The 16,819-nt window shown below is 36.3% G+C and overlaps 1 protein-coding gene across 1 annotated transcript; it reads right to left on the bottom strand.

Annotated features, from left to right (window-relative positions):
• Nucleotides 1–549: 549 nt before the first annotated feature.
• LOC149070799 (uncharacterized) lies at nt 550–16,140 on the bottom strand. Its single transcript, XM_089248773.1, has 2 exons — nt 15,943–16,140; nt 550–2,335 (listed from the first exon to the last, which is right to left on the bottom strand). Exon 2 carries the CDS (start codon nt 2,174–2,176, stop codon nt 1,205–1,207), a length of 972 nt encoding a protein of 323 aa, XP_089104899.1. The 5' UTR covers nt 2,177–2,335; nt 15,943–16,140; the 3' UTR covers nt 550–1,204.
• Nucleotides 16,141–16,819: the final 679 nt, after the last annotated feature.

Genomic DNA, 16,819 nt, shown 5'->3' with positions numbered 1-16,819 from the left:
TGCTTTTGAATTGGGTTGCTGTATTTTGGCTATATTTGACATCCATATTTTTCACGGGCATCTTTTTTTCAGCCAACTCACCGACAATCTGCCTATTGTGACCTTTGTGTTTGTTTCTGTATGCAAAATAATAGTAGTTTTGTGCAATCTGGCTCGAGCGATTTTAAGCCAAGAAGAGACATAATAAGATGGTGGAGGGTTGCTGCATTAGGTCCAAGCAGGCTACAGTCTATTCGACAGCTGCAGGAAAGTTGCTTGTCGGAAGCAGGGTCGTTACACAAACGTTAGGGCCGTGAGCCAACAAAAAATTTTGGGGATATCTTGGTGTTCTTGTTTTACAAAGTAGGTATATTGTTGCATACAGTTGTATAAAAATGTCACGGGTATGCCCAGAGTGTAAGCTCTCCGAGAAGTGGGCAATAACTGGTCACCAAGTACCCTGGTACAAAGTGCCAGACTTTGGCCGTAACATAAATACTTTTTAAATAGATTCTTAACTATGCCATGACGTTTATTATTTAACAATTTATAACGGTGTTCGTTGTTACATTTTTTAATAATTCTAAACCAACGAAAAATAAAATTTAAGAAAACCACAAAATTACTTACGCGTTTCAACACAAACAATGGGTGCCATCTTCAGAGGATAAATATAACCACCCTCACGCTGACCGGGAATATTCTATTATGAAGACGGCACCCATTGTTTGTGTAGAAACGCGTTAGGATTTTCCTTTATTTGCCTTTTTCGATGCTCTACTTCTGTATTCTTCTTACTTTAATCTGAAAAAAGAGCTTCTCGGCAACAGTTTGAAACAGTTGGCTAAGTTACGTGGGTGCGAAAATAAACATGGGCTGTACGGTACTTTTTTGCATAGTCATCTACCGGGGATTTTTGAATATTTCTAACAAGTACTAGTCACTTATGCTCTGCTGGAGAAGCAAAGGGTCGAGTAAAGCTTGAATATGATCTACTGTAGATATAGCTCTGAACATAAGTCAATTTCAATGCAATGTATATGTAACTTCTTGCATATTTAAAAAGAATTATTGAAGTCTAAGACACTAGATGATATTCAATTCATCCGTGATAATCTGATGATCACCGAATAATTTGATGTTCGTGATGAATCACGCACAGATTGATACAAGGCAAATAGCAAGAACCTCGAAAGGTACCTTTTAGCACAATCGTCACATGCATTCACGTGGCTCCTCTAGCATGGATTTTTTTGTGAGTGTACAAGCGGTTGGTTTTCGAAAACCCTCTACCACAAACATCACACTCATATGGCTTCTCTCCCGTGTGTGCTCTCATGTGTTCGTCCAAATGAGATTTTTGCCTGAACTTCTTCCCGCAAATTTCACACTCGTGCGGCTTTTCTCCTGTGTGAATTTTTTTGTGCGAGTACAAATTACCTGGCTGCGAAAAAGTCTTATCACAGATATCACAAGCGAAGGGTTTCTCTCCTGTGTGGACTCTTCTGTGGTTGTACAAATGGGTGTTCGTGGAAAACGTTTTACCACATAAATCGCACTCGTGTGGCTTCTCGCCACTGTGGATTCTCACATGGTCCTTCAAGTGGCCCATTTGAGAGAAAGTTTTACCACATACGTTGCACTCGTGTGGTTTTTCTCCGGTGTGGCCTTTTTTATGCGCGTTTAAAGCTGAGCTATGCGAAAATGTTTTCCCGCAACATTCGCATTCGTACGGTTTTTCTCCCGTGTGGATTCTTTTGTGAGAGTGCAAATTAGACACGTACGTGAAACGTCTACCACAAAAAACACATTTATGCGGTTTTTCTCCTGTGTGAACTCTTTCATGACTTTTCAAGCTCGAGATCACAGTGAAGCCTTTACCGCAAATATCGCACACGTGCTTCTTCTCTCCTGTGTGAACTTTCATGTGCTTGGTCAATGTAGACTTTATTAAACACCTTCTTCCGCAGATTTCGCACTCGTACGGCTTTTCTCCCTGGTGAATTTTTTTGTGACCGTTCAAATGTGAGTTTTTAGAAAACGTTTTTCCGCAACATTCGCATTTATATTGCTTTCTTCCGGTGAGAACGTGATTTTGGGTAATTGATCCTCTTGTCGCATTAATATTATCCTCGGAATCTTCTTCACTGGCACCATCTGTGATGTTATGTGATGTCATGGAAGATGGTTCATCCATATCGGTGAATTGATAACAGTATTAAGTATATGAATTTTATGCAGAAACTTGTTATTTTCTTCTAACATTCGATATTATTAGCAAAAAAATGCCATTTGTGTACTATTTTAAAAATTGGCAATTTTTTTCCAGTAGAGAGTGATTAGAGTTTTCAGTTACCTGCAAGAAAAAAAGGGTCAACATTATCATCACAGAATTTTCAACTGATCTATTTCATGAAGTAAAAACATGTACAAAACCGATATGAAATATACAGGGTGGGTAAAAAGCTCACTATACTTATTAAAAATTTATGGCGTCAACCCCAAAAGCAGAATGTTTTGCATTGTTCTGCAACGAACCCTCGGCTGACTAGGAATGTTCTGCGGTAAAAATCCCCATAATAGTGTTTTCTTGCACTTTTCCTAAAATACTTCCAGATTGTTCTGCAGTATCGCTAATTGTTCTGTGACGTACGTCGCAGATTTTGGCACATTCTGCTTTGGGGGCATCAACTAATCGGCGTATGATATTGCATTCAGAGAGTTTTTATACTCCCCTCGAATGCCTTTCCTTTCAAGATGGAGATTAAGCATGCTATCAGTGAATCAGAGGGATTGTGATGAACAAACACGCTTTCTACGAACAAAACGTATGACGTCATGCAAAACAAAAGAAAGTTTTGTCCTAAAGTTTTCCCATTGACTTACCATACCCACTGATTCAAGTCGGTCTTTGAAAATTACTTCTAACCTTTCTCTCAAAATATAAAAGTTGGTTCTTTGAAAATAAGGAACCAACCATTTTTTAGTAATAGTTTTACCCGCAATAAAACTGCAAACAACCCGATGATAACTAGGACAGAAGTTGTCTCCAACCGGAACATGTTCAACAAAATCCCAGAACTCGTGAGAATTAAATCCAAACTAGAAGTACCCCTAGTAGCTTCCGATACCTGCAGATTAAAAAAAAAATTATCGATCGCCAACTTAAATCTCATTCATATTGATGTCTAGCTGAAAGGCAAGGCTGAATAAATCACACACAAAAAAAAATCTATCCGCCAGAAAAAAAAATTTTTAGTCCAAGAATACGGACCAGATGGAGTAGATCAGAGTGGGATATCGTCTGATAAATGAAAGGATCCAAGGTGACGTCTTTAAAAAGTTTTGAAAAAATTACCACTGACTGTACTCCGGCGGAATTATAATGGGTCACTCAAAAAGAAAAGGTGAATATTGATATTTTGAACGTCAATAGAGGCCAACAACGAATTAAAAAATCCCTACCCTTAGACCCTTACAGAGTGCCACGTTATTTAAACAACACACGATCAAGTACAGCACAAACGAACTGGAGAATGACGTCAGCGGTCTCCCACCCCCTCCCACGGCAGTGCTGAGAACGCTGTCTTAAACAGCATTCTTGGAAGATCACGTGATGTGTTCACTACTTCACCAAACACCAACTCTGGCCATATCGCTATATTGCAATTTACTGCTATTAATGGGATGGGTTGGAAATGAAGGCGTTGTCTAATGGTGGTCACCTCAAGCTCGTTACTGGAAATCCCCCCCCCCCTTTTTTAATTATGGTATCCATAGTAGTTTAACCCCTTCGCATACAAGTGATTGGCAAGGAATTAGAATGCTCTGCATTTGACGAATTGGCGATAAATATGGTAACCTTGCCCTAACATAATCGCACGTTAGGAAAAGGAAAAAATGTAGAAGAGAAAAGGAATAAAAAAAAAAGAAAGATACATCATGTGCAGAAAAAAGTCACTATCAGAGCATACAAAAAAACCAAGAGGAAAAAAACTCCAGGGTTGTGATGATGAGGAAAGAGGGAAGAAAACAGAGGGAACTTGTTTGAACTTATTCCACTGGCGTTTGGACGCAATATTTCGTTCTTGATCGTAAAGTGGTTAAAGAAAATGAATTAATGTAAGAAATAATTCAAGAATTGATAAAAGAAATAATTCCAGAACTAATGAAAGAGGTAATTCTAGAATTAATGAAAGAAACTATTCCAGAAGTAATGAAAGAAATCCAGACGTAATGAAAGAAACTATTCCAGAAGTAATGAAAGAAACTATTCCATAAGTAATGGAAGAAACTATTCCAGAAGTAATGGAAGAAACTATTCTAGAAGTAATGAAAGAAATACAGACATAATGAAAGAAACTATTCCAGAAGTAATGGAAGAAACTATTCCAGACGTAATGAAAGAAACTATTCCAGAAGTAATGAAAGAAACTATTCCAGAAGCAATGAAAGAAACTATTCCAGAAGTAATGAAAGAAACTATTCCAGAAGTAATGGAAGAAACTATTCTAGAAGTAATGAAAGAAATCCAGACATAATGAAAGAAACTATTCCAGAAGTAATGGAAGAAACTATTCCAGACGTAATGAAAGAAACTATTCCAGAAGTAATGAAAGAAACTATTCCAGAAGCAATGAAAGAAACTATTCCAGAAGTAATGAAAGAAACTATTCCAGAAGTAATGGAAGAAACTATTCTAGAAGTAATGAAAGAAATCCAGACATAATGAAAGAAACTATTCCAGAAGTAATGGAAGAAACTATTCCAGAAGTAATGAAAGAAACTATTCCAGAAGCAATGAAAGAAACTATTCCAGAAGTAATGAAAGAAACTATTCCAGAAGTAATGGAAGAAACTATTCTAGAAGTAATGAAAGAAATCCAGACATAATGAAAGAAACTATTCCAGAAGTAATGGAAGAAACTATTCCAGACGTAAAGAAAGAAACTATTCCAGAAGTAATGAAAGAAACTATTCCAGAAGTAATGAAAGAAACTATTCCAGAAGTAAATAAAAGAAACTATTCCCGAAGTAATGGAAGAAACTATTCCAGACATAATGAAAGAAACTATTCCAGACATAATGAAAGAAACTATTCCAGAAGTAATGAAAGAAATCCAGACGTAATGAAAGAAACTATTCCAGAAGTAATGAAAGCCACTATTCCAGAAGTAATGAAAGAAACTATTCCAGTAGTAATGAAAGAAATAACCCCAGAATAATTGAAAGTGAATTCCAGAATAAATGAAAGAGCTGCTGATTCTAGAATTGAGGGGAAAAATAACTCCAGAACAAATGAAGTGAAGATAATTCTAGAATTAATGAAAGGAAAAATTCTGGAATAAAGGAAAGAGATAATTTCGGCATTAAATGAGAGAGATAATTTCGGCATTGAATGAAAGGGATAATTTCGGCATTAAATGAATGAGACGATTTCAGCATACATGAAAGAAATAATTTCAGCATACATGAAAGAAATAATTTCAGAATTAATGAAAGAAATCCAGAATTGATAATATAAGAAATCCAGAATTGATAATATAAGAAATCCAGAATTGATAATATAAGAAATCCAGAATTGATAATATAAGAAATCCAGAATTGATAATATAAGAAATCCAGAATTGATAATATAAGAAATCCAGAATTGATAATATAAGAAATCCAGAATTGATAATATAAGAAATCCAGAATTGATAATATAAGAAATCCAGAATTGATAATATAAGAAATCCAGAATTGATAATATAAGAAATCCAGAATTGATAATATAAGAAATCCAGAATTGATAATATAAGAAATCCAGAATTGATAATATAAGAAATCCAGAATTGATAATATAAGAAATCCAGAATTGATAATATAAGAAATCCAGAATTGATAATATAAGAAAAAAGACATGATTCAATCTTTTTTTTATCTTTAGGAGTTCTCTGCCATTTTTTAATCTTCAGCAGACAATTAATTGCCACCCTTAGAGATTGAACTGTAAATTTCAATGGGGGAAATTATTTGTCACGAACTGCGTATTAAACACGTCACGTGATATTCTTGTATTCGATGTTACTGCCGTCGTGGTGGGTCCTCCCTCCAGTAATATATAAGCTATAGTTTGTTTCAGGTTAACTTTGCAGTGCAGAGAAAGGTAGAGAGTGTATTCCTTCGCCACAAAATATAGTTCCCATATATCGGAGGCTTACGATGATCATTTATGCAGAATATTTCAATTTTTTGAATGATTGAAAAAAAAATACTGAAAAAATATCGTTCTGAACCGATCTTTATTCGTTTATAATTTTTAAATTAGAAAAAATATTGGTCATCATTATACGTAAAAAAAATATTTTTCTCAGTGAGATTAGTGGGAATAAGCCATACCTTACTGCGACAGCGCCTCGATACATTGGTTGAAAGGTTTTCGTTGTCATAGCAACGTGTGATGCGGCTCCCTCGTTGCCTTTACTGCAAAGTTAACTTGAAACGAACCAGCTGCGTTTCTCAACATGGAGGAATGAATAACAGGAGGTGACATCAGGAACGAAAATTGAAGCCGTTGTGGCAACCCTATGGGCTGACTAAGTAAGCCCAAACAAACTCCATTTTTTCCTATTCTTAGCATGCGTTTTGTAGGGCTAGTGATCGTTAAAACGTGAAAAAATTATTAATTCGCTCACCATGACTGTTTGTTGCGTGTATGGATGTTCTATGAGATCCGATAATCGGAAAGATAAAAGTATATCTTTTCATAAGTACGTATTTTATTTAAAATGTATTTTTTAAAAAAGTGATGTGATTTACTCACAACTCATAAGAGGTGCTTAGTTCAGTGCGTTCAAATGACCTTAAAAATGTGACATAACCTTCCAATATTTATAAAATATTTTAAATTGAAATTATATGAACCCTCAAAGTGCCAATTTTCGTATTTTTATTTCTCATATTAATAATAGTTATTTTCTGCAGTTCGTTTGTTTTCATTGTTAGTGATAGACAACAGCATGGCTCATACTCATGGGAAACAATTTGCAGCCATAAAAACGAAATTTAATGAGAAGGCATTCATTATATTTCATTAAATAATTTATAAAAATGATTTTTATTATTCATTCCTCTCGTCATTCATTCATACTGAGCAGTAGCAGAAGCCTACACAGGCGATGCTCATGCCCTCACCATAGCAACCGAAAATTCAATTCTTTTAAGTATTTTTGTAAAGAAATTAAAATATCGGCCGCGCATATAAATTAGATCGGTCAGATCCATTATTGACACCCATGCCCCCACACCGTTTCTCCACCCAGGTTGACGACCCACAATGAATATTATTTTGAAATTTAATGGAAACTTGTTTTTTTATTTTTTCTTTAAAGGAAACAATTGACGGTTCTTTCGTTTTATTAACTAGCAGTTCTAATACACTTATTTCAGGATTCCAAAAGATCCCGATAGCAGTGAGAAATGGATCAAAGCAATTAGACGCAAAGATTGGCAACCATCAGAATATTCCGTAGTTTGCTCACTTCATTTTGAAGACAGCTGTTTCCGTAGAAGTGAAAAGTCAATCACACTTCGTCCAGGAGCAGTTCCATCAATTTTTCCATCACACCCATCATATTACCAGAATTTGACAGTAAGTACAACTTCTGTTTTTCTGTTAAGGCCTGTTTACATGGGTTTGAATAATGTAGTAGTATAAATTTTATGTCGTCAAGTACTCTTAAAATCTGTCCATCTAAAACGTGAGTAATGAAGTGGTGAATGATCATCAGATTGTAGGAGGCCTTGCCCATTGCTGCATGCACATGGCGCATACTTAACCCTTAACTGGCGTTGTTAAAATTTTGTACGTAACTGGTGTCGTGGTGCTATTTTGACCCCAGCAAGTATTAATGCATTTCAAAAATCAATAAGAGAAATTTTCATAAAAGAGATGGGTTTTTTACATGACTTCATTTTTTCATCTATCAATTAATTCACTAAATTTTTCAAATTTATTTCATTTTCTGAAAAAGGGATCTTTTATCGTGGCACACATTCAAAAGAAATGGAGGGATACTTGATTTTTTTTTTAATTATATATTAAATTTTTGAATGCAGTTATCATGATTAAAATATGAACAGATGTGATGGAAATATACTCAGAAAATAAAATTTGCATGTTGAAATAGTTACAATATTTTCACAAGCACCAAAATTTGTCTCATTTCAAGTCGGATACACAGGTTTTTGAAACAACACAATGACATGTTGATCACACAGATCTTGCATAGCCTACAATTAAGTAACGTCAGTATCCTCATCTCGTATATCAAATGTTTTACCATTAATTTGAAACTTATTGAGAGAACTGACGATATATTTTATATATATATTTTTTTTTTCTGTTTGAGAAACATGAAAGAAAAGCTCCAAAACGTCAGTGTGAGCCTGTGGCAAGTTGTTCATCAAACATGGCTTGTTTTGATGAGCTCAGAAACCATCCAGATGAACCAGAAATCAAAAAAAGTTGCCCACTACCTGTTGATGTTAGTGAAATTGAAATGTTGAAAAAAAAAATCCAGGAATTAGAAAGCAGATTAGAATCAACTTTGCCTAATCTTGAAACTTCGAGGAAAAAGGTGAAAGTATTGCAACAGCAGAAACGAAGGGACACTACGAAGAAAGCATCATTGAAAGCAATTGTTGCTGCTTTAAAAAGTAATAAGCTAGTAAATGAGCAACATTTGAATGTTCTGGAGCTAATTTCAGAGGAACATAAAGAGTTGTTCCAGCGACTATTGCTAAAGAATCAGGGCCAACCAATCCCTGTCAAATATTCATCTCGTCTTAAGGCATTTGCTCTAACTCTTCATTTTTTCTCCCCGAAAGCATATCGATATGCACGAAAGCATTTTCATAATTGCTTGCCACATGAGCGCACAGTAAAGCGGTGGTATCAGAATAGTAAAGGTGAACCAGGGTTTACCAAAGAATCTTTTGAGGCACTGAAAGAGGTTGTACTCGTTGCCAGTTCAAAAAACACACATTTGCTCTGGAATATGGTTATTGACGACATGTCCATCAGGAAGTACATTGAATTTGATGGCAGCGACTACCATGGATATGTAGATATGGGCACTGGCATCAGTAATGATGAACTGCCAATAGCTAGGAATGCATTGGTTTTCATGCTAGTGGCTGTTAATGCTAATTGGAAAATCCCAATCGCTTATTTTTTGAATGATGGGGTTTCTGGAAGGGAGCAAGCAAATCTTATCCAGCAGGCATTAGAGTTATGCCATAACTCTGGCGTCCATGTCATAAATTTAACTTTTGATGGGACAGCTGCAAATTTAGCCATGGCTCGAATACTTGGATGCCAATTTCAAAGTGAGCTACATTCCACCTTCAAGCATCCATCAACGGGAGAGGATATCACCATCATGTTAGATCCATGTCACATGATCAAACTTGTGCGCAATACATTGGGGGAGAGAAATAAATTGGTGGATGAAAATGGAGGGGCCATTTTGTGGCAATTCCTTAAAAGTTTGCAACAGCTTCAGGAGTGTGAGGGGCTGCATTTAGCAAATAAATTGCGGAAATCCCACCTGGATTTCAAATTTCAAAAAATGAAGGTAAAACTGGCTGTCCAAACATTAAGTGAATCAGTGGCCGATGCACTGGAAGAGTGTGCCCAGTCGGGCTTGACTGAATTCATTGGAGTTGAGCCTACTGTGAGGTTCATACGAATTATGAACAGGCTATTTGATGTCTTGAACAGCCGAAGCATGTCTCAAAGAGGTTGGAAACAGCCTATATCATCTACAAATTTCCAAGAGGTGCGTGCGTTCATGAATGAAGCAGACACATACATTGCAAATTTAACGGACCAATTTGGAAATAAGATTGTGATGTCCAACAGAAAAGTGGGTTTTCTGGGTTTAAGAATTTGCATGAAGAGTATTTTGCATGCATATGAAAATTTGGTGGTGCAAAAACAATTTTTGTGTTACCTTCCTATTTATAAATTGAGCCAGGATCATTTGGAACTGTTCTTTGGGGCTGTAAGGTCTCTTGGGGGCTGCAACAACAATCCGACGGTAAGGCAATTTAAGACAGCGTATAAAAAATTACTTGTTCACTGTGAATTGCATGAGGATGCCAGAGGAAATTGTATGAAGCTGGAGAACATCAGCATTTTGAGGGGAAACGCAAAGCAATCCTCTGAAGACCTCATAAATTTGTCCAGTTCTAGAAGAATTGATGACACTGAAACCCGATATATAGATGATGAAGAGGTTGAGTATGTGGCCCAAGCTTCAGAACTGTTGGACCATGACTACATTTATGATGTTGAGAACATCAGCATCATAAGCAACACTGCCATTGCATATATAGCTGGCTTTGTTGTTCGCTATATGAGAAAAAAATTACACTGTGAGGTTTGTGTGAATGAGCTTTTCTTCTTGAATCCCAACAGAAAATTACATTCATTGATTGAAAAGAAGACGAAAGGAGGATTGATATATCCTTCTAATGATGTAATCGACATCTGCAAGAAAAGTGAGCAAGTATTTCGCAAGCATTTTTCTATAAAATCAAATGCGAATAAAAGCTGCCATCCACATATTGCAGATTTAGTTTCCATATTGATGAAGCAATATGTTGGAAAGAATATTTTCCCTTCTTTACATAGCCACATGCATGACCAAGATGAAAATCATGTTGTGCATTTAATTGGGGTCATTTCTAGAAAATATTTTGTCGTTCGTTTAAGGTATTGGTGCAAGACTTTGTCTGAAAATATTTTCACCAAGAAGCTTAGAAACAATTTTACAAAACTGATTCTATTTAGAGGAGAATAGGCTTTGATGTAAACTGAAGAGCCAAAAAACTGGTGCAGGCATGCGTATGCAAATAAAGAGATATGGAACCAATCATAGTACAGCGCTGTGGTTGGCAACGCCTATATAACACAACAAGTGTCTAGCATAGTTGTTAGATTGGTTACTGCTGCTACAATGGCAGGTTATCGAGATTTAAGTGAGTTTGAACGTGGTGTTATAGTCGGCGCACGAGAGATAGGACATAGCATCTCCGAGGTAGCGATGAAATTTGGATTTTCACGTACGACCATTTCACGAGTGTATCGGGAATCCGGTAAAAAATTAAATCTACGACATTGCTGCGGCCGGAAAAAGATCATGCAAGAACGGGACATGTCACGAGTCCATGCCACGTCGTGTTGCGGCACTTCTGCGGGCTCGCGGGGGCCCTACATGATATTAGGCAGGTGTACCAGTTTTTTTGGCTCTTCAGTGTGTTTTGTTCTTTGTTTCTTGCATCATGTCAGCATTGTGGCCCTGTTTCAGACCTCCTACAGTGCCGCACAGTAAATGTTTGCACCATATATTTTTTCTTTGTACATAACGTTTTCTTTCTAGCACCATGTGAATATTGAGACCCTGTTCCACACTTCCTACAGTGGCGCACCATAAATTTTTGCACCATATATTTTTTCTTTGTACATAACATTTTCTTTCTAGCACCATGTGAATATTGAGACCCTGTTCCACACTTCCTACAGTGGCGCACCGTAAATTTTTGCACCATATATTTTTTCTTTGTACATAACATTTTCTTTCTAGCACCATGTGAATATTGAGACCCTGTTCCACACTTTCTACAGTGGCGCACCGTAAATTTTTCCTTGTACATAACATTTTCTTTCTTGCATCGTGTGAATATTGTGATCCTTCCCAAGTCACATTGAAGACACTCCCATTAATAGAATGAAAAATATATTCAGGTATCTTTCTCAATCAAACAATTTGTCTTAAAACTGATCAGAGTTTTTTAATATTTCGTTATTTTATTCTATGTTTCGGAGCTCAAGCATGTGATACAATAATGAAATGATGGAGAAGAGAAAAGATGAGACAAAATGAACAGACAAATGAATGATGAGACGAATGATGTGTACAAAAATGAAATCATTGCAATAAAGAAATAAACATTTTATATTTCCAGAATCTCTTGTGTAAATTTATTCACTCAAATATAGTTTACATAGGCGGCACATGAAATCCTCTACAATTTCAAGAAAACATTCCCGGCGTTAAGAAAATGCAATAGAAATCGACAAAATGAAATATATGCATATATTTTGTGTTAAAAGTTAATTTTTTTTAGCATTTAATAAAATACATTTCTCCAATACAAATTTTTAGTACTATATATTTTTCAAAGGCATTAAAAATGTGAGGAATTCATTAAATTTCAAGCACCCGATTGTAGCCCTCTGGGCTATAGCAGTTGGGAAAATAATCACTTGGGATGAGATTTTTCTCTTCATTTTATACTTATTATTTTGCTTTCAAAGAGGTAGATGTATGAAAATTTTACAAAAAAAAAAAATTCAAATTGAATTTAAAATTGCGAAAGAAAGTATTTGTTCTTCCTAGACGTATTTCTACGATATTTTAATATAAATGGCTGAAAGGCATACAGTCGAATCCCGTATTTGCGAAAATTTCGTTTTAACGAACACTTGTAATCCTCAAATAAGTTTACATAGGAACAATGCAAAAACATTGAATTCCTTTATAACGAAGTGATTTCTCCAGGCTCTTGGAGTTCATTATAACGACGCAGGGACGTCAATTCAAATTTTTCCAGGGGGGCGAAGAACATGTATTCAATGTATATATATTAGTGTATATATATATATATACCGTTTTTAGTGTAATTTCAAAAGCCGGGGGGGGGGGCAGTGGGCCTCCCCTAAATGACGAGACTCGACTGTATAGATAAAAAAACTAATGTTTTGCAATAAACACGTTTATCGCAAAAAAAAAAATTTTTTTTTTTTTCAAACATCACTTGTTCAAGTGTCTTTGAACATTGTCTCTCCCTCAGCACTGAGGTATTACATGCTTTGCCATAATTTTTTTAAAATTAAAATGCCGAGAAGGAATTTTGGGGCACAAGATATGGGTAAATTTTGGTTATTTTTGCAAAAGGTTCCATGTTGTTTAAGTTAATATTAGAAAACAAATAACAACTAAAATTGTAAAAGCTCCCGTTCAATTGTATAAATATATCCACAGAATCTAAGGAAAAAAAATCGTGTTCCTGAAGTGAATAGTATATTTTTAAATGATTTTTAAAAACGGGGATGTTTCTCATAGGATAACATGGGAAGCCACGGTTTGTTTGGGCTTACTTGGTCCCTTTAATAGAGCGATCACTGGCTTCATCTGGCAACCCAGATTCCCCATGCTTTCTCAACGGAGGCGCTGGTCGCGTCACCTCCTGTTATTCATTCCTCCATGGTTTCTCAACCTTTCTGAATTCAAGGACCAGTAAAATATCTGAGATGATTCGACGAACAGCATGAGTTGCGTGACCATGTGTCCCGTATATTTCACGGAACATTCTTGTATTTTTCTCCGACCCGACTTTATACAATTGTTTCGTTGTTTTTAACAATGCTTGTTCGAATTTGTAATCTATACTTGAAATGGTGAATGAAGATAACTTTCATAACTTATAAATTATATTATGAGAATTATGACTATAGATGAGAATACCCGTCTCATATACAGTAGGCTACAGGTAATGATGAACTTTTTTGACTGACTGAAAATGAACTTGAGCTCCAGTAGTCCTTCATTTTTCACCCATTCATAATTTTTAGGCATTTAAACAACAATTGGTGATTTTTGCCAACTTGTGGCAATGTTTAAGAAAACTGCAATATCGCGTATTTTGCCGTATTTCAGGTCACAGTTTCCTGTATTTTTTTAAAATCAAAATGGTTCCCAGTGATGAATTGTTTTTCATGAAATACATTTTAGTTAACTGTGATTTGCCACAACTAAACGGTTTGTTTGGGCAAATGCACCTCGTACACATTAATCTGCGGCAGCGGTTCTCAACCTTTTTTGACTCGCGGAACCCTTTCTTGTACATAATTTTTATGGAAGAACCTTGTAGGCTTCTCTTTTTTCCTTTTCTATCAAATTTAATGATTCATTTTATTTCCCTCAAGTCGCTGCGGAGCCCTTCAACCGCTGCTTCGGAATTCCTAACGGTATGTTGTCGAGTTGCGCTTGTTTCGTGTTCATGCTGTCATCTGTCTTCCATTTCATGAACACACTGTGATTTGCTGCAGTCCTTTATTTCTCCCCCACTCTTCAGCACTTTTAGCAATAATCAGCAAATTTTTCGTAAATTGCATTTTTGGCTACAACTTACTCCATATTTAACATTGCTGCAAACAGTGTTTCCTTAATTAGATATGGTTACCATATAGGCCTATAGGTGTATCTATTAATAAGAGAACATATTGATAAGTTCTAACCAATAAGGATATTTTTCATTTAATTACAATTAAAATGATCAAATCTGTCTGCGCACCACCTGTGCCATCGTCGCGGATCATAGGTTGAGAAATGCTGAGCTAGATGGAAATAACTAGTTTCTAGAACAGAGAAGCTATAGGAAAAGAAACTGAATATTAGTTTTTCATAGATGTCACTAAAGAAGCGCGAGAGGCGATGAGTCATACTGCGATGAGTCATACGCGATGCCATACTGCATGGAACACTTTTTAATAATTTTTTGCGGCTTTAATAATTGCATTATGTCGCTAATTCTTTTGTTTTTACGTGTTTCTATGTTGAGAGCAATATATTTAAATTGTTTCATAATTTTTTTGAGGACGACACCTGGGGACCTCTTTCCTTGTGAAGGAGGAGGAAGAGAGAAATAAGGAGGAATTTCCCGCATTTCAATTAGGATTAGAGAGATTGTGTGTGAAACGCGCGTGGGAAGAAGTGCTAAAATTTGTAGGAAAGAACCACCCAAATAAAGCTATACCAGAGTGGAAGCAATGAATCTCGCAAACGAAATTGCAATTTTCCATTTCCTCAAAATCCTAAAAAGATGGCAAAAGCAAGTGCCATTAGATAGATTCTATTTTAAAGTCACACGCACACACAAAAGAGTTCTAGGCAACAGTGAGTTCGTAAGTCGTCCTAAACCAGCGTTTCTCTACCTATGGTCTGGGACAATGGCATAGATCAGTTGGTTCCCAACCTTCTTTTTTTTCCGCCATGCCCCACATAATCTTCTTGTAAAATCCTGTGATGCCCCCTTCAAAAGACGTATGTGCGCGTGTGTGGGGAGGAGATATGTGAAGTCTGCGGTACCCCCCCCCCCCATCAACCCAAAATGATCGAAAAATGAAAAAAAAAAAGGTTAAAATATTGAAAATGATTCTTTAGTTGCTATTTTAACCACTATATGTGATTTCGACACGTTTTTTGAAAGTTGAAAACTGAAAATTTTTTTTGGCGATATTCTTTGTGCTCCCGTCAAACCTCAAACAGGCCCGTGTGCCCCCCTTCCTTATTATTCGAAAAGGAAACTCTGAGTCCAACATTCAGTGCTGTAACTTGCCATTCCTGTGCAAGAATTTGCTTTCAGCGCGGGTGCATCTTCCTAGTTACGACACTTCCTACATTGTAAGAGAATTTTATTAATTTTCGAGACCATATTTACAATTAAATATGAATTTTCATTAATTCTGAAGTTATTTTTTTCAATAAATTTGAATTTTCACATTGATGCTTAAATTTTTACCTCACTAAATATGAATTTTTTCAAGAATTCGTGAATTGTTTTTTCATTAAATATTAAACAATTTCTTTATCATTAATAATATTTATAAAATATTGATTTTTAATTCATTCTGAAACAGGTTTTTTCTCATTTGAATATTAATTTTTCAGAAAAAGAAACCCTTCCCCCTCCCTCAATGTCCCGTATTTTTCTTTTACAAAGAAATATGGCCAGCCTATCTTCGCAAGTAAAAAGAGAGAAAATACTGCGCCAAAGCACCCAGTTTCGCCAATGATTATACAGAAGGAAGCCATGTTGCTTTTACGTGATAACAATAAATAAACGGCTTACCCGGCAACGCTCCCTGTTGGAAAGATTGCTTTTTTTTTTGATGTGGTAAATCCCTTCGGCGAATAAATAGCAATCGAAGATAAATTCAAATAAATTTCGATTTTTCAACTGAAGTTGAGACGACGGATACACGATCACGAGCAACCGACGCCGACGCAGCGTTCAGATAACAATGAAAAAGAGGGCTGCGGAAGACAATGGGGGCCATGATGACCACGTGACTCGTGACGTCACCGTTCTTCTCGTTGCGTGTGTGAATTTCTTTCCCCCACAGTTTCCTTCTCACTTTACATGAGCGCCATCTTCCGGCGACATAATATACTATGAATAGTAATTTTTGATTACTATTACAATAGTAATACTATGAATAGTGATTTACGAATAGAATAGTAATGGCAGGAATTACCCCCCCCCCCCTATTGCTATAATTCATGAAATTTTCGGAACTTCTATATGATAATATTGCATTCAGCCAATCCATTGAAAGTTACCTGTATCAACGTTTTTGATTAAATAACAAGAAAACACACCACTTCGGCTCTAAAAATGGAAAAAACTAACAGTTTTTCCGGAAAGTCGGGATAAAAACCGGGACTATCCCGGAAAATACGTGACAAATGCGTGGCGTATAGCCACCCATAGCTTCCACATCCCGGAGCAGGGCCCCTAGGCTTGGATCTTTGCGGCTCCCCCCCCCCACCCACCCATCCACCCAGACCAGACTCTCACGGGCCCATTTATGATGAATTTATAGCGTGAAAAAACGAACACAAAATGGCGGGAATCGTCCCGGGCCACAGGGCTGGGGCCCCTGTCAGTCCCATCCTTGTGGGGGCCATAAGTTACGCCATTCACATAGCGGCTATTTTTAGTAATT

Source organism: Pholcus phalangioides, unplaced genomic scaffold (assembly GCF_987345545.1).
Source record: "Pholcus phalangioides strain wild (caught in Gottingen) unplaced genomic scaffold, Ppha-v1.0 ptg000020l_1, whole genome shotgun sequence".
In the NCBI taxonomy this organism is placed as follows: Eukaryota; Metazoa; Arthropoda; class Arachnida; order Araneae; family Pholcidae; genus Pholcus; species Pholcus phalangioides.
Note: the sequence above shows the minus strand (reverse complement) of the source record. Positions and strands in the feature narration are given on the sequence as shown.

What these genes read in the sequence shown, in the direction of transcription:
- LOC149070799 (XM_089248773.1), bottom strand. Translation starts at nt 2,176, where the DNA reads ATGGATGAACCATCTTCCATGACATCACATAACATCACAGATGGTGCC.